This window comes from Eublepharis macularius, chromosome 1 (assembly GCF_028583425.1).
Source record: "Eublepharis macularius isolate TG4126 chromosome 1, MPM_Emac_v1.0, whole genome shotgun sequence".
Lineage (NCBI taxonomy): Eukaryota > Metazoa > Chordata > Lepidosauria > Squamata > Eublepharidae > Eublepharis > Eublepharis macularius.
The window spans coordinates 207,600,202-207,620,189 of record NC_072790.1 but is presented as its reverse complement, the minus strand read 5'-3'; the positions used below and the strand labels follow the sequence as shown (position 1 = coordinate 207,620,189).

The 19,988-nt window shown below is 41.3% G+C and overlaps 1 protein-coding gene across 2 annotated transcripts in view; it reads right to left on the bottom strand.

Moving 5' to 3' along the window:
- PPP1R21 (protein phosphatase 1 regulatory subunit 21) overlaps positions 1-12,108 on the bottom strand; it is a 42,845-nt gene extending 30,737 nt beyond the window's left edge. For both annotated transcript variants that reach the window (XM_054985839.1, XM_054985845.1), the window contains exons 1-5: positions 11,915-12,108; positions 7,994-8,062; positions 7,321-7,467; positions 4,293-4,394; positions 349-513 (exon numbers count right to left, since the gene is read on the bottom strand). In XM_054985839.1, the coding sequence (XP_054841814.1) occupies positions 349-513; positions 4,293-4,394; positions 7,321-7,467; positions 7,994-8,062; positions 11,915-11,974 (543 nt within the window). In that variant the 5' untranslated portion in view covers positions 11,975-12,108. The remainder of the gene's footprint in view (positions 1-348; positions 514-4,292; positions 4,395-7,320; positions 7,468-7,993; positions 8,063-11,914) is intronic.
- Between the last annotated feature and the right edge of the window lie 7,880 nt (positions 12,109-19,988).

The following is a 19,988-nucleotide window of genomic DNA, read 5'->3' as shown; positions in this document are numbered from 1 at the left end:
TACTTGCACCAAAGTGAAAAAGGCTACACCCCCACGATCTTTTCTGAGCGCACGGAACATAGCACAAGCAAATAAAATAAAATCACACAACCCGTCTGCATTCCATTGCTGGGAACGCACTTGATTATTTCGGTAAAAATTATACTGATGCACCATGTATTGCTGAAGCCTCTACACTGTTGCTTACATAAGCAGAACTGCGTAAAGCACATTTTACTTTTCACCCATGCATCACCAGTTGCAGCCCACAGTATCTCAGGTAGCAAACACTGGGACAGGCCAGCAATTTAAGGGACAAGAATAGCGACAGCGGGCAGAGTATAGGGAAAGCCCAGCTCTAAACCTTACTTCTAATTTGGCTTTGTCATTCTGCAGTTTTTCTATTGTTTCCATGTACTTCCGCGTCAGGCCATCCACTACAGCCTGGTGTTGTGCAGTCTCCATCTCCAAGACCTCCAGTCTGCTCCGCAGTTCTGACTCCAAACGCTTGTGCTTCTCATCAGCCTCAAAGAACTGAAACGAGAAGAACAAGTCCTGAAAAGCTCCCACCCAGACTGAGGAGCACATTGGTCCTTGATAGCCATCCTGCGACTTTGCATACAGCAGAGCACAAGTAGCAGCCCAAGTAGCACATAAGTAACCAATAGTGGACAAAGGGAGCTTATACTCTGGAAATCTTGTTGGTCTTTAAGGAGCTACTGGATTTGAATTTTGCACATCACAGGTAGTCAGCTTTGTTAACACGTTGCACTTTTTATCCTGAATGCAAAAAACTGAGTCAACACAGCTCTGAAACAGAGAAAAGTCTTAGAATCATAGAGTTGGAAGGGGCCTTACAGACCATCTAGTCCAATGCCCTTCCCAATGCAGGAACAACCAAAAACATTCCTGACAAGTATTCGTCCAGCCGCACCTTGAAGACTGCCAATGAGGGAGAACCCACCACCACATCTCTAGGTAGCTGATTCCACTGGTGAATTACTCTTAATGTAAAGGAGTTTTTCCAAATGACCAGCCAATCCCTCCTGTAATTTAAACCCATTGTTTTGAGTCCTCTCCTCTGTTGCTAACAGGAACAGCTCCTTTCCCTCCTCTAAGTGACAGCCTTTTAAGTACATTAAGAGAGCAATCATGTCTCCTCTCGGTCTCCTCTTCTCCCAACTGAACATTCCCAGGTCCCTCAGTCTTTCCTGGCAGGGCTTGGTCTCCAGGTCCCTGACCATCTTGGTTGCTCTCACATCCCTTCCAATTTGTCCACATCCTTTTTGAAGTGAGGCCTCCAGAACTGCACACAATACTACAGGTAGGGCCTGACCAATGCGGTATACAGCGGGACAAAGACATCCTGTGATTTAGATGCTATGCCTTTGTTGATATACCCCCCAAGACTGAGTTTGCCTTTTTTGCTACTGCATCACTCTGACTGCTCATATTTAGGTTCCCATCCACCCGTATCCCAATATCTTGTTCATACACACTGCTACCCTGAAGTATATCCCTCATTCAGAATGCATGCTTTGCATTTTTGCTACCCAGGTGGAATACCTGGCACTTATCCATGTTAAATAGCTTCTTATTCAAATCTGCTCTCTTTCCCAGTGTTTTCAGATCCCATTGAATGCTATCCCTATCTTCAATGCTACTTCTCCTAGTTTGGTATCATCCACAAATTTAATGAGTAATCCCTTCACACCCTCATCAAGATCATTCATAAAAATATTGAAAAGCACTGAGCCCAGAACCGAGCCCTGTGACACTCTACTGGATACCTCCCTCCAATCAGACGTAATGCCACTGACAAATACTCTTTGGGTACGGTTATCCACCCAGTCATGAGAAGTCAAACTCTTAATTTTGTTACCTATATTTAATAAATAATGGTTCAATCTAGACTGAATTTTCTGCTTATAAAAGGGGTGGGGGTGATTTCTACCAATTCCCTCTTCCTTCTGTAGACTCTTGATTGGCCTCTCATGCTATTCCTGAGGGTCCCCTGAACCCCAGAAGAACAGAGAGATGAATTTAATCACATATATCCTAATCATACACTTGCATTCTAGTGAACTTTGTGTGACCTCTAATGTAGTTTGTTAGAAGGCTGTGTAAAAGCACAAGTGTTCCTTTTACCTTTTGACAACTAATTAAAAGTAGTTGGACAAAGATTAATGATTCCTTAATTGTTAGAATGGACTACTAATAATCTGCTCATCTAGCTTTTGACAACTTTTAAACGTCACACTTGGCTTTAGCAAAATGTCACATGATTGAAAATCTGAAGAATCAGCTAAATCTCAGACAATAGTATTTTTATTTTATTGTTAACATGTAAAAAGATCTTAGAGACTTCTTTACAGACAGCACATGTCAATTAGTATAAAAGATCTCACCTAGATAAGAAACTAGAATTTTAATCATGGAAATCTCATGCAGAAGATTTAGTTAGGTGAGAAATATATGTACCTGTATGTATTTCATAGTAGACTGCGTATGGTCTGATTTTGATCATTCATAGTTTTAACTGAGAAATGTTACAAGATTTAAATGTTATTACATGGATATGCTCATCAATTGTTGGATTCATGTTAATATTTTTGTATCCTGCTTAATAAAAAAGATAAAGAATAACGTTTAAAGGATGTCTGTGTATGCCTTGATGGAAAGAGTTAAACAGGAACTCACACAAAATCTGTACAGAGAGGCAGGTTCTCTACGAGAGAGATTTCTGCTTTCAGACCTTATCTGAAGCTTCCTGAGCTTATGCAGAATTTGAGAGATAATCTCCAAACTAGACAGTTGGGAAGCTTTAATGAGAAATAGATAAATCAGTCCATTACACCAGGAGCAGCATTTTGGGGAGATCAGTGAACTGCAGTAGGGAGGGCAGCAAGTTTCTGTTCCACTGACAGGCGTGCCTTGTGTGATTGGAAAAGTTAGTCCAGAGCCCAGTGATTCCGTAATGCTAATGGTGGAACTGTCTCCCTGCATAAGGAGCCTCTCTCCAGCAGAGCTATGCTGGAGGAAGGCTTTGCCAGTAACAGTACCATAGGATCCAACCCAATAAACTAAAATGGCAAGAAGAAATTAACTTTGTTCTTTTTCTTCCTACTTTTACAAAAGGTATGTGCGCGCTAATCACTCTACAACTACCTTTAAAATAGTGGCAGAACTACTGGCTGGGCAGATTTCCTAGCTCCACTAAAGCCAAAAGTAGTACCCTCTAGATGCCTGCAATAGGAACTAGATACACTTTTCAACCAGCTTTCACATTCCTTCTCAGTTTTCCCTGGTTCAGCTTGAAGCTAAGTGAAAACCTGAACAATTGGTCTGATCATAGCCAGAAGCAAAAAAGAAAAGTGTGTTTGAGGAAGAGAGGGCACCAGATGCACCCCCTCCTGCAACATTTATGTTTATCTGTAGTCTTAGCCATGAAGTGTGGGAGACTTGCTTTTCTTTCTTTTTCTTGAGTTCAATGGTTCTCTCTTTGAATTCTCAAAACAGAGTATACAAATGCACAGTGATTCCTGAACAGCAACTTCAGAAAAATTTCTGCTATAACAGAAGAAACAAGAAAGGCCAGATTGGCTGTAAATATGTCTGGTCATGAAAACAGAGAGCTGGATCCCACAATCCAGAGACACAAGGATCATAGATCTTTCCCTCTTATCCCTCTCCATGGCAGTCTTTTGCAACTCCATGAAAGTTAAGCCCAGGACAAGAGGACCCATATGGACTAACAGCCATACAACTCAGGATAGAGGAGACATGGGCAAAATTGCTCCCCTTTTCCTTTCTTATCAACACAGTGTAGTTATCTTCTTCACTCTCTCCCTCTCTTCCAGGATATTTCAAAAGTCCAGAAGAGAAGACCATTGCCTTGGGCAACCAATAGAATCCACTCTAGTTCTGAGCCACCACGTGTTTTCCATTAACTTACACCCAGGTTGGCATTTGTAAGATCAAAAAGCTGATTATCTGGAAAATTGTCAGAACAACAACAAAATTCCAAAGGTGCTCTGGCAAAAGACAGATGGGTCATTCAACTGTTTAATGTTTCTTGGAAGTTACACAATGCTAGACAGCACTGCTGCCTGCAGACTACCCAAGTTCACTGTGATAGAAAAAATTTGCTTGTGCCAAAGGTAGTAGCACTGGCTAACTGTTCCAGCTGGGCCATTCTAGACAAGATCCCCACAGAAAGTTATTTCCAAGCCTTCCAAATCTGAGTCATGGAATGTTAGCACCTGCCAAGCATATTATGCCTTATCCAAATTCAAGCACTGCAAAACCCACACCTGAATATGCAGTCGTTCATTCTCTTCTATCTTCTTTTGAAGGTCTTCATCAAATACGTTCTTCTGTTCTTGACTCAGCTGAGATGAAGCTTCACCACTTTTCTAGCAGAAAAGAAAAGCATTTTTGCTATTATAATTTAGAAAATGTGAGTGCCACCTGTGGCCAGGAAGGGCTGCTGCTGCCAAGCTCCTGGCCCATTGGCAGCCCAGAAGGACAGCAAGGCATGGAGGAACCAATCAGGGAGTGGCCCAACATCCACCTGCACACCAGGGCTGCAGAACTAGCACCACAGAGGAGGCCAGTGGGTCAGGTGAAATGCAGGACTACCACCGTTAGGAGAGGCTGGTTGACAGCAGCATTTATTAATGGGGAAGAAAGCGTTCTTTTAGGGCTGCAGCATGCCATGGAATACCAAACAAGGGGTGGGCCCCAGCCAAAGAGGAGGGTCCAGATGTTGAGCAGGGCCCTAAATGGGGTTGTGCAGAGGAATCTGGGGTAGCCAGAGTAAGGAGGCGGCACGGGACTGGCAGGTGCGAAGGATGGCAAGAAGTAACTCTACAAGAGCATCATCTGGCCAATGCCATATCTCAAGCCAGATGCTCTAAGTTGTTTACGTGCCACCTGCTGCCTGCAAAGTTTGTGGAAGGTGTCATGGGCCAGCAACTGCCTCCCATCCTGCTGTGCAACCCTATCTTACACATGGCTTGGAGCCAGTCCAGTCTGCCTACAACACCTCTCCAGAGACCTGCACAAAGCAGGTTATTAGTAATAAAACAAATGCACTTAGAGGGTTTTCAGTTCTGCAGCATCTGGGGGTCAGTGTTAGAATCAAGTATCAGATCTGCTTACACTTCTCATAACTGGATATCATGTATAGTTAATGCTACTAGTTTAGACTCCAGAGCTGGTGCAGTCCTCCAGTTCAAATCTCACCATACCCATAAAATTACTAGACAAGCCGTTATTCTCTCATCTTCAGTTCCCCACCTCCAATCTAATCTCCTGAGATAACAGTAACCACTTTTATAGGACTGATGTAATGTTTAAAGAGATAATATATGCAAACACTCAAAAGTCCTACATAAATACCAACTAAAGTCCAAATGTAGGCTCTCTCAAGCCCCACAAAAGCAAGACAGCCAAAGGCCTGGAGAAAAATGTCCAGACGCTTTAATAAAGGCTTAATACATGGAAACACTTTTCATGGCATGGAGGAAAATAATATCACCTGATAAACAACAGCACAGTAAACTTCTGTTAAGGGGACAGGACATTCCCGCCCCGCCCCCCCCAGGCAGTTAGTCAACCTTATATAGAAGTAGCACATGACTATGCTATTGTAGCAGGGGTCCCCAACCCTTTGGAGCCTGCAGGCACATTTGAAATTTGGAGAGAAAGTTGTGAGCGCCACCCCAAAACTGCAGTTACAGGAGGCAGAGCCAAATACTTGCAAAAGAAGGGGAAATAAGTGGAATGAAGGAAAGCACATAGGAAGGACGCAAGAAAGGGGAAGGGGAATAAAAAGAAGGAAAGCCTGAAGGGGGAATGGAACCACAAGAGAGGATGATCGTCCACTGGCTGTGGCTGGTATTGCAGTCATGGAAAAACCTTTCATCAGAATGATGGCAGCCAATAACAAGCCTTGCTTTACAAAGGTCATGCCTACTTTCTGAACAGCTTGGCGAACACCAGGGGAACATACTGGTAGGCACCATGTTGGGGAACCCTATTGTATCATGTCAACAATTCTACTGAAGTCTGACAAGATTTATTTATCTTTCATTCATCCCATTTGTATCCTGACACTTCTTCAAATGATCTTGGGTTGGGGGATATCCCTTTAATCTTCATAACTGTGCTGCAGGTTAGGATGAAAGAATAATTTGCCCAAGCCCCTCCCACTGAGCTTCATTCGACAAAGATCTAAACCCAGATCTCGAATCCCACTTGTGCATCAGAGCTGGCACTGTTATTAGGAAGAAGCTCCCTCTTACTCCACTCTCTGCATTGCTCCCTCAAATACTTCAACCTCGGTTCACCAAAGTCAGGATCTTGCGCATACTTCACTTCCTGAATTATACAGCAGTGAGAAGCTACTTCCTCTTTCACTTGTTATCCACTGGTTCTATGCAACGTGACAACAAGAGCAACATTCTGAACAGCAGCAAATGTGGTACAGACCAGCCCCAGCCAACCTGGCAAGCAATGAATCACTTTTTAAATATTTCAATGACTGGACAGAAAACACACCATGCTGTTTTGCTGCTTAGGCTAGGAGGAGAGAGAAGAGTCTGGCCCTGGACACTAGCTGGATGGAGACCATGAGCAAAACATAGACAAGATCCTATCAGAGAAAGAGCGGGATACAGCTATAATAGTGCATTTTAGATCTTACTGAAGATGAACAATTTATATCCTTCACTGCACACACCCCAAAAGGAAAAATTTCAGAGACTACAAATGCAAACACCAGAAAAGAAATATTTCTTAATCAGTAACTGAAAGAACAAGAAGTAGATAACATGTCTGTGCAATTTATATTTTAAGACCTGTATGCTGTATGCTAATGCACCATGGGAAAAATTAACTGAACCTTCCTGGGAACCCAATCTACTTTGCCACAGAAGCTGCCTGCTGCATCTCTTTACGATTTAGTGCTCTGATTTAATCTCTTTGCAATCTACATTGATCACTGTACCATATATCTGCATGAAGTGTTATTACATCAATCCATCATTCCCAACGCAGAATTCAATGCAATGCAGAATGCAGAGGAATAACCTGCCTTCAGAAAAGGTTGCCCATTATATCTCTGCATGAGTTGCTGTCTTTTCTTCTATCAAGGAGGCATGCCCAGAGCAATAGGTCACACAGAAACTCAGAAAGTAACCTTTCTTCAAGGTATAAGAGTAAAATGTGAATATTATCCAATCATAATTCAAGAAAAACAGTATCTCAGCTAGCAGAAGCTTGTGAACTGTTGCTTTACAGAAAAGTTTACAGGTATTGTTTCACCTTAATACATACCTTGTTCTTCTTGCCTTTCAATTCACTTAATGCAAGTTCATCTTGAAGCAACTCTACCCTCTTGGCCAACTGTTGATTTCTAAAGGCCAAACTGTCCATTTCCTGTTGCAGTTTTCTGAGTGATTGGTCCTTCATCTTCAGCTGTTCCTGAGTTTAATATTAGAAGCTTTAACACACTGGACTCTGGCATGGACCAAGTTATACAAAACAGGCAGTTCCAAATATCGGTCCTAACCCAACACACACACCCTTCACAGTGCTGCCACTTCTTGCAGTGTACTTGGACCACCCAGGCAGAATGCACCTGGCTGAGGAAGTAAGGGGGGAAGCAGTAGTCTATAAGTACACACAGAAAAGTACACACTTCATTTATACCCCACCTTTGTTTCCAATTCAGTAAGAATGCAACAGACAAGAAATATAGTGCACCTAAATATGCAGCTGATATTTCATTTTAAGGTTTCACCAAAAGCATGCTGTGTATAACTTCTAAATGAACAACTGTTTTAGACATTATGGAGTGACACAGCACGAATTTTACCACCGAACACAAACTCAGTAAGGAAATGTTGCCAAGCAAGCATAGTACTGGCTCGTACCAAAATGCATGATCTAGTCAAGGAACCAACGTCAAGATCAAATTCTATTTCGCTTTCATATGTTAAAGACACACCTTCAGGGATGTTGAGTTTGCTTGTTCATCCACAACACCCTTTTTTAATACCTGGTTCTGAGCTCGAAGCTGAGGGGAAAAAGAGACAGATAAATCATTAAATAAGTTGTGAAAAAATGAAGATTTCAAACTGGTAATTAGTCACCTACAAAACCCTGCCTCTCTCTTCAGGAAAAAATTTAACAATTTTATGACACCAGAGCAAGATAAGCCTGTAAAATATAATAAATGTTCCATTATAAGTATATAGCATAGAATGTAAATTAAATTCACGTGTTGGGAAATTCAATTGAGTTAGCTACAAGAGAAAGAACATGGCTGAGCTGAAACACAGTTCTACCGCAAACCCAATTGTGGCTGGTAAAACACTTTTTAGGGGTTTTTTTTTTTGCAAAACCTCTTTCTTACCCTCACTGAGAATTTGGCAGTATTGTCCAGAGAAAGTCTTGGTGATGCAGTGATTTTTATATTAAAAGGGTATTTTTGACTTATCGGACTCAAAAATATTAACCAGCTAACCTAAGATATTCTCACCGTACTCCATGAAACCGTGTGGTTCGTCAGATGTTTATTTCAGGTTCCAAATACTCAATGAGATCAGTAATAGTAGACATGCCCTGCTGAAAAATAGCTGTCCCAACACTACTGATCTTCCTCTGAAACAAGTAAATGCAGGAGAACACTGGGAAAATTTGGGGCAATACCCTCAGACACATTCACACAAGGCTCAACAGGCCTGACCTGTGCCACACATGGCCCAAGCGTGCACCCTAGCATAGGTCTCAAACTTTACAGCAGGCAAGTTCATGTTAAGGGTAGAAAGCTTGAAAGATACCAGTGTAATGAATTTTCAACTCCACAGAAGGGGGGAAGTTATGGATTTAAAATCTTACCCAACATCATCTTTATCTACATTAAACAAGCTGCCCCTGCCGTTTAAGAAAGCATTCTCTCTCCTTCTGGGCAGGACAAGAAAAGAAAAGCCAAGTCCTGCTTCAAGCTATTTAGTACAACGTGCAATTGGTAGAAGGGCTAAGAATGACAGACCTGCAAGTGCAAGATTTTAATGGTACTGACATCAAAGCTCTTCAACTGCAACTGTTTGTTCTAGGGCTATCGGCTGCAACAAGCCAGCAATTATTTTCTTTTTACTAGTAATAGTTTTTATTTTATTCCTTACTACACAGCTTAGCACAATTTAACACCTTGAAAGTACTGTCACATGTTGCTGCAAGTAGCTTGTTATCCCCTGTACTGATGAGTGTTCATCATTGACTAGCCGAAGCCAGTCTGCACACACTTCAAATTGGGATACTCAAGGAAGAAAGTCCAATTCCAGACAGACTTGAGCCCCACCACTTCTCATTAAGCACCTTAAGACCACTGCCATTATTGATCTCTCTTTGTCTGTCCACTGCCATGATTCTGAAGGGTTCTATAAGAGAAACATTAACTGGACATTTAGAAGTAAATCAGAACTAAGGGGGGGGGGGTGCGAAAAACAGTGAGTATCATGATCAAAGGCAGAACCAGGTCAAACACTAGAATCAGAGATAAACACAGAGAACAACTGAACAGTCAGTGGCAATGTCACAAGATGAGTTAGGATCTCAGTACAGGAGACTCAAAAGCTTCCAATGGGTAAGTCTCAGTTCCTGAACCACTTGAAAGAAGAGGGGTTGTATCACTGTCAAGGGCAAAGAGGAAACTTAAGGTTGGGAGATCTTCCACCCTTTCAAAGAACAAAGAAGTTCTAATTTGTGATTAGACACTTGGAAACAAATGGAAGCAAATTAAGAAAAAAAATGCAACTTTGCATACATAAAATTGTAATTATACATTCTCCCCTATGCTGTGATACTGCTTTACATATATTAGTGGACTGAGGGAAGCAAGGAAAGGGAAATATGATAGCTGAATCAGCAGCAGCATAGCAGGAACTGATATGGCAGAATAAGTATTCATATGAGATGCTAGTATCAGGGATAGGGAAGGGGGATTTGATTAAATAGATGGGAAGCTTTTCAAAGATATACTGTTTCCCTAAAGCAGAGGATTAGCACTGGTTCCAGTACTCATGCATTTTACCGGAGACAGTTATCTCACACAAGTATTAATATCTAAAGGTGTGTGTGGTGCTCTCGCTCTTTTTCAAAGCACTTAACAGAAATCCCGTAAGAATGATATGATAGCATGTAATGCATTAATATTGTAGTTGTTTATGTGACAGGGACACAGTAATGGTGTCAGAATTCAAAGAGAAGCCATAACTCTTGCAGTGTTTGCACATATATCAAAGTAAGTACTGGAACCACAGCTGAGATAACAATTGATTTTAACTATTAAAAGCAGATGAAGCTGCTAGTTTAGTGTAACAAAGCTACTGGGAACATCAAAACCGGCAAGTTATTATGAACATTTTTGCTTCTTAGGAAGCATTAGCATCCCTACTAACAGAACTGGAACATGTTGCCAGAAACTACTGAACAGCAGAATCCTGTACATCTGGTCAAATACTCAAATGCACAAACAGAAACAAAGGAAGACCCTGCCCCCAATCCCAGGATACTTACCAGAACAAATATGATAAAACAGGCATGTACTACAGGTGTACTACTCCCCTTTTAGCACAGTGTTCCCAAACCAAGGTTTCATGGAACCCTAGGGTTCCTCAGGACATCATCAGGGGTTCTTGACACAAATCATGGAATAAAGAAATGATCTAAAATACCATGAAAAGTTCCAAATATGCCTCAAATTACTGCATTTATTAAGGCAATGTAGCTCACACACACACTTATAGCACAGCTCTTTACAAATAAATTTTCTTAGCAATAACTCAGCAGTAATTGAATTGCGCTCTGCACCATCAACCTTTTCTGGCCTGTAAATACTGTCAAATTGTGGGGTTTTGAAAAAAATAATTTAGGGATGCCTCCATGGAAAAAAAGATGGAGAAATAGCGCTTTAGCAATTTTTTAAAATTTCCTATAGAAGACACACCAGTGCCTCAACCAGCACTTTCCAATGTGTTATCAACTGAAAAAAGGGAGCAGAGGTGTTACCCATCATATGAACACAAATGAAGATGCTGAATCAGACCATCAGTCCATATAGATCACAATTGTTTACTCGGATAGGCAGCAGCTCTCCAGGGTCTTGGACAGAGGCCTTTCACATCACCTAGTACCTGGTCCTTTCAAACTGGAGAGCCTTGGGACCAAACCTGGGACCTTCTCTTCAAGCAAAGCAGAGGCTCTTTCACTGAGTATCAGCCCCTCTCAAAAAGGCAGTTTTGGTTCAGAAACCTCCAGTAGGCTCTGAGCTAGTTCCTTCCAGCTGCCATGTAAACCTCTTGGAGATAATACATGTGTGCATGAAAGATACTTTGCGAGCGTCCTTTTTGTTTTTATTTTTATAGTTACTGTTTTTAGCTTGCCACCATTTGATTTTCAAGGTATCGTTTCATTCCATTGACTAGAAATCGCCAAGTTAAAATGGTGATACATACAGTGAATACACTAAAGACATCAAGACAGTAGACAAAAGCATGCCTGAGGTCGGTTTGACAGCCCAAAGCTTCAGCCACAAAGGGTGGAGGAAAGGAATCCACAATGACGTATTTTTTTTAATTATTATGATCAAGAATTAAGGGACCCCTATGAGGCTCCAGTGGGCGGCAACACCGGCTAGAAAGGGAAGCGCCTCCACACGCGAGACCTCTCGCAGCAGGCACAAACCGAGGACCAGCTGAGACAGCACTGGCGCTACTGAGCAGGTCGCGATACCTGACCCCGTGGGGCTTCCGTACACAAGGAAACTGCCCCAAGAAGGGTCCCTCGGCGTAGAGGCGGAAGATGACTTGAGCGAAGCGCTACGAGCGGGGCATCGACGCAGAAGGGGAGCGGAGTGAGTCGATACCTTGGAATACTCCTGCGCCAGCTTCTGGTATTTCCCCTGCAGCTCGGCGGTTGCCGCCATGGTAGCCCACAGCGTATAAAGCCCGCTATCTGGAGAGCGGCCGCACCGCGGCTCAACCCACAGCAAAAACGCACTTCCGGGTTTGGGCGGAGCTGGCGTGGCCGCGCAGCCTCACTCTGGCCGTAGGAACCAGGCCGCCATCTTGAATTCTGCAAGGTGAGAGGCCATAAGAAAGCTTGTGGAGCAAAGGAACTAGCTTTACACGGAAGAGGGGGCGTGCTTCATAACGTCCCCTTCCTCGTTCTTGGCGGAAGTCGGAGGTAGACACGTGACTCTCTCTGACTGGGCCCTCGGGCGCTGCCGTTGCCGTGGTAACCGACACCCTCTGAGCCAACTGTTCTTCGCCGGTCTCTTTTCGGAGAGGGTGGCTACGGGGCTTCCCGCGGACTAGCAGGAGGGGTTGCCTCAGCTTTGAAAGTGCCACGCCGTAGCTTTAGCGTGGCTGTGCGAAGCCCCTTGGAGCCCTGGCCCGGCTCCTTTCCTCGAGACGCGTAGCGCCCTGGGCGGCTAAATTAGAGGCGCTTTCACCGATCAATCGCTGGAGGTTTCGGCTGACTAGCCCATAAATTCACGCCTGCGTTGGGCTCCGTTTGAGTTCGACTATGTATTCAAATAATTTTGCAATGTGGTCGGTTCTCCTCCCACCCACCCTCTTTTATTATGGATCTGTTGTTTTATAGGTTTGATGTTTAAATTGAAATATCTTCCTACTCCACTGTTAGACCGAGTTTTGCCTTTTTTATGAATAATTAGCAGTTTTTTTTTTTAAAAAACCCTTGATTAATTAGAAGTGCTTTTTAAGTCAACAAGAAGGCTTTTGACCTATTAAGCAATTAGCTAAGGGTGCAATTTTATGCGCACTAAATTAAGAGTAAACCCATTGAATACACTGAATCTTGCTTCTGAGACCATGCATAAGGATGAGCTGTGCATGTTTCAGATCTGCAGGATACCTAACCATCTGTAAGCAATATGGTTGCTAACAATTTGAAGATAAAGTCTTACGCTTTTAACAGACGTTTAATGGGATATTGTTTATCAGGTGATGTTTACCTCTGCCATAAAAAGCTTCAACTACCAATTTTCATACATTAAGCTTCTAGAGAGCTGTTGTGGCGTAGTGGTTAAGTGGCTGGGTTGCAAATTGGCACTCTGCTAGTTTGACTTCACTACTGTCATGAACTCTGCAGGTGGCCTTGGGTAAGCCACTCCTTTCAGCCCCAGTTCACCAGTGTATTGTGGGGATAATAACACTGACTTTGTTCACTGCTCCAAGTGTGGCACTCATCTGTCCAGAAGGACAGTATATAAGCACCCTGTTGTAATTGTTATTGAAGGAGCAACCCTGATAGACAGTTTTACTAATGCTCTTTGCTACCAGCAGTATCAAATCAATTCTAAATGCTTTTAATTAATTCTCCCCACACACACAGCTACTTTTGGGAGAGGGCAAAGTTTTCATGCCAGACATACCACAACAAGGTAGGTCAAAGTCACACATTTGGTGACACCTAGAATTAGATGCTGGTTTTATATTTTCTGGACTGCTTACAGCTTTAGGGAGTGGTCTACCCCACACATTCCAAAATTCCTTTATGAAAAACAGTTCTGCCTTTATTTTTTTATTAGTAGGTCATAATGTGAGATTATTTTATATTTATGTAAAACTCTGTAACACATTTGCTAAGTAGACAACTGCAACTTCACTTTACAGTTATACCACAAAGGAAGTACCTGTTTACACACAATATATTATAGTTTACACATGAATAACACTGATTTCTGTCTTTCATAAAGGAATTTCTTAAGAGTAACACTGTACTAAAGTTCATGCCTTGGTGTTGGGTATTAAAAATAGGAAATAAATGTCTTGTGGTTCTTGACTTGGTTTTTAATGCAAGTATAACCCCCAACTTTACTCATAAGTATATAAAAGGAAGAAAAATCATTCAAATCAGTATTCTGATCTATAATGGCTGTATTTGTGACCATAGCAAAATGGAAAAGGAAGTAACCTGTAGTAAATATTCTTGATAGGCACCTTTTGGTCGTCCCACATATCTCACTGCAGTCTCTGATTGGTTGAGTGCACTGTGGAAACAGTGCTGTTAGTGCCCTGTCTGAACATCAGTCATACCTTCAGAGGTGACAGCAGTAGCAGCTCCTGTTCCTTGGAGTGCTCTCTGTACCTCTAGCCCAAACATTGTGGCCCAAGATTCAGTAACAGAATGCATGTTCAGGGTCCCAGATTGAATCCTACCATCTCTAGTTAAAGGATCTTAAAATAGGTGTGGAGAAAGACAGTTCTATGCCTGGGACTAGATAGCTAGTAAGAGTATAATAGTGCTGAGCTAGATGGACCAATGGTCTGACTTGTTATAAGGCAGATAAGTTAAATATATTCATATAAGTTAACTGGTCAGGTATGTGAATGACAAATACCATTTTTCTTTTTAAAATTAGAATAGTGTTACCTACCCTGAGCATCTGAGACAGTAAAATATTGTCAATGAACAGTGTGCAAACAAATGCAATTAGGGGCTCTTACGAAAAGGTTATGCCCTGTTAAACGTATGTTTTATGTGCTACAAGACTTGTTTTTGCTGCAACAAACTTGACTGCTAGAAATTAAAATTCCATGTATGTGATCATTTTCAAATGAAAATCTGGCTTTTCTCATAGACTTTGACAAATTTGCTTTGGGGGCACAGTAATTTTTCAGTTTATGGGATTAAATATTTTGATGACTACGTTTTCTCATTGTTTCCATAAAATCAAATCATAACAGTTTCTTACACTCTTTTAATACTATGACAAAAGTGCCATAATTTATAAATAAATACAGGGCAGCCTTGGTTGTTATCACCATAACAAAGAGCTAACCTCAGACCTAGACATAATACACTGATTTTTTTTTAAAGAACTGTAAAATATTTACCCAGTAGAACTGGGGGTTAATTTACAAATATGAACAAGGAGCTGTTATCATCGCATTGAAATCATTCTTCAGTCAGGGGTCAGGATTCCCACTTCCATTTAAAGTGCATGAATGCAATTCGAATACTACATTACGCTTTTTCAAGCGTATATCCACCTGTCCCCTGTCAGTCAGATTTTTCCAAAGCTGACTGAGTCCTGCAATTATGGCTGAGGAGGGGTAAAAGGAACAGACAAGGCATGTTGGGAGCAGTAGCAGCCAAGCTACAAGTAAGGGTTTGTGTTAAAAAACACACAACAGAGGATGCAATCCTAAATCCAGTTTCTTAGGATTAACAGGAACAGTGGCAGCCAAGCTAAGAGACAATAGGAGATTTAACGATTTCTACTTGTCAAAAAATATTAGGTGCCATCATTTGTTAACACCTGTTTCTCATGAAAACAATATACAATTTACAATGGCATGTTAACAGAATTTTGTAAATAGCATCCATCGGGCAATACTTATTTTAATAACCATTGCATTTCTTTTTTTTTTTGCTAATACAGGAGACAGAAAATGTAGAAGCAGGAGAAACTGTGGCACAGCTGAAGGAAGCAGTACATTTTTAAAGAGAGCTAGCGCACTGTAGTTGTTAGAGTGTCAGACTAGGATCTGACAAGATCAAATACCTAGTCGGCCATAGAAACTTGCAGGCTGACCTTGGACCAGTCACATACTTTCAGCCTAACCTACCTCACAGGATTGTTGTGATGATAAAATGGAGGAAGGGAGGACACTGTAAGCCAATTTGGGTCCTCAAAGGGGAGAAAAATATAAATTTAAGTAAATAATATCACAAAAGAGAGAAAATTACAGTATGGTGTACAAGCATACAACAGAGATGGAAATGTGTAAGTTGCTGGTGTAGGACTTAAAACATTGACATTTCAGATGTCTCTGAATTCTCAGTTGTACTTTTAAAAGTTTCTGGTCACTTAAGTCACATTGAAACTCTTGTTTGTATGTGTATTTGCTTCTGAAATACACAAGGGGGAGCTTTTTATCTGCATTTAGAGTGTCATCTCTCCTGAATAGAATAAAACTTTCCTGAAACTGCATAAAGATATAAAGGCCAACGGAGGCCCTCATCCAGTGTTTTGGAAGTCATGTTTGGCTTAGATTGTGGGGCATTTTTTTAACATATTTACAGTAGTTGGTTTGAAACCAATACAAAAATATGAGAGATCTTAAAGTAAATTCCCTTCAGTAGTATTTAGTCACAACTTTAGAGGAATCAGGGTCACAACAACCATTCATCTTTAAACTGCAGGATTTGAGTCCAGAGGCACCTTAGAGATCATCAAGATTTTCAAGTTATACACGTTCAAGAATCAAAGCTCCATATCTGAAATCTTCGTATCTGAAATCTTGTTGATATCCAAGGTGCTGCTGGACTCGAATCCTTCTGTTCTACTGCAGACCAACACAGCTGCCTACCTGAAACTAGCATCTTTAAACTGTAACCAATGCCTAATGTGTTGCAACAGTGGAAATGGCAAACTGTGCTGGAGATTATTAAAAAAAGGGACTGAAAATAAAACAACCAGTTTAGAAAAGAGATTACTAAGAGGGGACATGATAGATGTTTATAAAATTATGCACAAGACAGAACTTTATCTCCCAAAATACTAAAACTCAAGCGCATCCAATGAAGCTGATGGGCAATAGATTCAGGATGGACGAAAGAAAACACTTCTTCACATAGTGATTAAGATATGGAAATGTACTGATGACTGTAGGGATAGACAGCTTTAAAAGGAGATCAGACAGTTTAATGGAGGATAGGTTTGTCAGTGGCTACTCTAGCTATGGTGACTAAATTAGAGAACCTCCACATTCAGAGGCAGCAAACCTCTGAATATCAGTGCCAGGATGCTGAACTAGATTGGACCACTGGCCTTCAGTAGGTCTCTTACAGTATGTTCTTATTAGGAACTAGCTTAATTTACCAGTCTTTTGCCAGAAAGGCAGCATGCAAAACAGTTCCATCCAGTTCACTGTGTCTCCTAATCACATTGGTTTTCAAATAACCCAACAGAATTACTAATGGATTGAATGGGAGAGCCAATACATAATACTTAGAGGAATTAGAAACTTAATCCCCAGCACACCAACATCAGGAGCAGCTGTTCATCATGTTCCTTTTACTATCATAGAAGCCACCACAGTAGAAAGCACTACAGCATTTGCCAGACAGACTGTGCTGATAATACACATTTATCTGGCCTACCTTTGACATTATTCATGCCCGGAAGACTTTAAGATGTGGTTGTATTGTTCACCCACTGTGAGAATAACAGAGATAAATACACAATGGGGAGCTGTCACCCATTTTCCTTGAGGATAATGTCCACTTGTTAAACCCCACACAAGGCCAGATTAAGAACAGAGCCATGGTGCTGGTCTATGGGGAGGAGAGGGATAAAATTTTGCCTTGCCTCTCCTTGCCCAGAGCACCAAACCCAACAGATCCCCTCTATTGTATCACATTACATTCTACCAAAATCCTCATACACTTCTGTGAAGCCACACATTAGATAAAGCCCTGGCATGCTTTTTCAGGATTTGTGTGTGTGTTTTTAAAGCACACTGTTGTTATAAGTGTGGCAATTTGAAAGGACAGCCACACAAGGGCAGGACTGTCTTGATATGAAAGGTGTTTGTTGGTTCTGCCTTCTTTGCCCCATTTTCACTCTGTTGTCATCCATGCGGTCCTGTTTAATAGAGAGGATTGCTATGACTATGTTAGAAACCAACAAATTATGAGTGTTGGGTTGGGTTCAGCCCATCTTTTCCATGCGCTTTTCCATGAACTTCCATCAAAGGAGCATGACTTTCTCCCTTCCCCTCCTGCTGCAGCACAAAATGCTGCCCCTGGGTGGGGAAGAGGGTTCCCTGTCTATCTCTTTAAGCCATTCCATGCTCTGAGTGTTGACTGTTTCTGAACGAACTAGAAATAAATTGATATTCGTTGGTGAAAAGTCACATGCTTAGCAAAATCATAGAAAGGAAGGAGGAAACCGTACTCAAGAAACAGACAAGTACCTATTCAAGCATAATATTTGCGCAATTCATGATTTTTCCACACACTGCATAAGCCACCAATTTTGCTGCTGCCATGTAAGTGTTGTCCTGCTGGATCAGACCAAAGGTCAAACATTCTGTTCCTAACAGCAGCCAGGAAGATGCCTCTGGAAGGCTCTCACAAGCACATTAAAAAACTGATGGACGTTTTGCTGTTTGTTTCCACCATCTCAAATATAAGGGTTAATTGCCTCTGTACATGGAGGTACAAATTAATGATCATTTAATAGCTACTGAGAAACTTATCCCATGTGAATCAATCTCATTTTTTTAAAGACCACCACATTTTGTGGTAATTCCTATACATTGTCTGCTGTGTGAAGAAATGCTTTCTTTTGCCAGTCATGTTTACATTTCTAGAGATAGCCCAACCGGCAGGTTTCTGTAAACTGAAAAAAATATTAAGAAATCTTTGGGAACAAACCATTGTGAGTCATCAAAAGTCACCCAGCAAAGCCAAAACTATGTCCACAGATGCTGATATTGCAGTGTTCTGAACTGCTGTTTGGTTTCTGTTATCATAGCAACAGCAAGGTTGAACAGGAAAACGTACGTGCTTTCCCATGATGGTTCTGACAAATCTCATTTGTAGGGCAGTGCCTTTTTTAATCTCTCCAAACCTAGTTATTTTTTTTCCCTTGCAAAACCAGGCCAAGTACTTGGAAGGAAGGGGGATGGGAGCAGAACAAGTAGCCGTGTGCTTGGTTGCACCATTTCAGTTATAATCGATAAACATTATAGCGGTATCAGAGCACCATGTGCTGATGTTGTGTCAGCAATATCTTGGGTACGGCAAATGTATTATCTGTTCTACAGGTCCATTTCCAAGCTTCTTTTAACATTCTTGTACGCTTGTAAAAAGCACTTAACTAATCTGATATCCCAATTACATCACATTTTTCTGAAAACAAGTATTTGACAAAGAATCTAATGTAAAAATATGAAAATGTACGTAGGGTTATTGTTTATATACAAAGGCACAACTATGCATGGATGGCTTCATGGGTTTCACAGCCTCATGCACTTTTTCTTTCAGCTAAAAACTTCAAGGAAGTATAAATAATATAAAATGATATGGGTTAGCATTCCCTCATCATAATTAGTGCAACCAGCACAAACAACAGCATAAAGTAGCTGCTGTGGTGTTAAACATTGTTTAGTTTTGTTTTACTATGCTGGGATCATTTCAACTCCCAGTACCCTAGATACCAATTTTAATTTTTTCACATTCATTTTAATTGTAATTTGATTGAGGCTTCAAGGCTATAACAAAAATTGTGCAGGAAAAGGCTGAAAAGCCAGAGGTGGCTTTTTGAGATTTCCCCTCACATACTGAAGAGGAAAGCCAATTTCCTGCAAATGTTAACATTGGAAGTGAAAAGCAACTTGCCTCCTTAACAGTGCAAGCAGGTACAACAGAAATGTCAACGTGTTGCATGCACACAGTTCTTCATCCCCAGTGCTGTGTACAGCTTTGTTAACAAGAGAACCATTGTTGTAGCTAAGTTTTATTTATTGTTGACTTAAAATATTTATATCGCTCATTCACAAAATTCTTGAGGCAGCTAAATCAGAAAGCCTTTCCAACATTCTCCTGTATAGTTGGCTATAAGGTAAAAAAAAGTCAGTCCACAAGGAACAAGCAAGCCAGAATAATGGTTCTCAGTACAACAAAAGTTGAAGGCTAGTTCTTACAAACAGAAAATGCTTTTGTAAACCAATTTCTGGACTGACTGTGCTACATCAGACTGCAGCTGTGGGAACTCACAGGATAGGATTGTCTATCCATTGGAAAAAAATGATTCACCCATAGAAAACAAAAGTGTCAAGGAGAATTACTTTTATTAGTCCTTTTCACTGACATTCATTTTCTGTGTGCAGAGATTTGGGGGGCGGTATGGAGGGTTCATGAGCCCCGTGGCACAGAGTGGTAAACAGCAGTACTGCAAA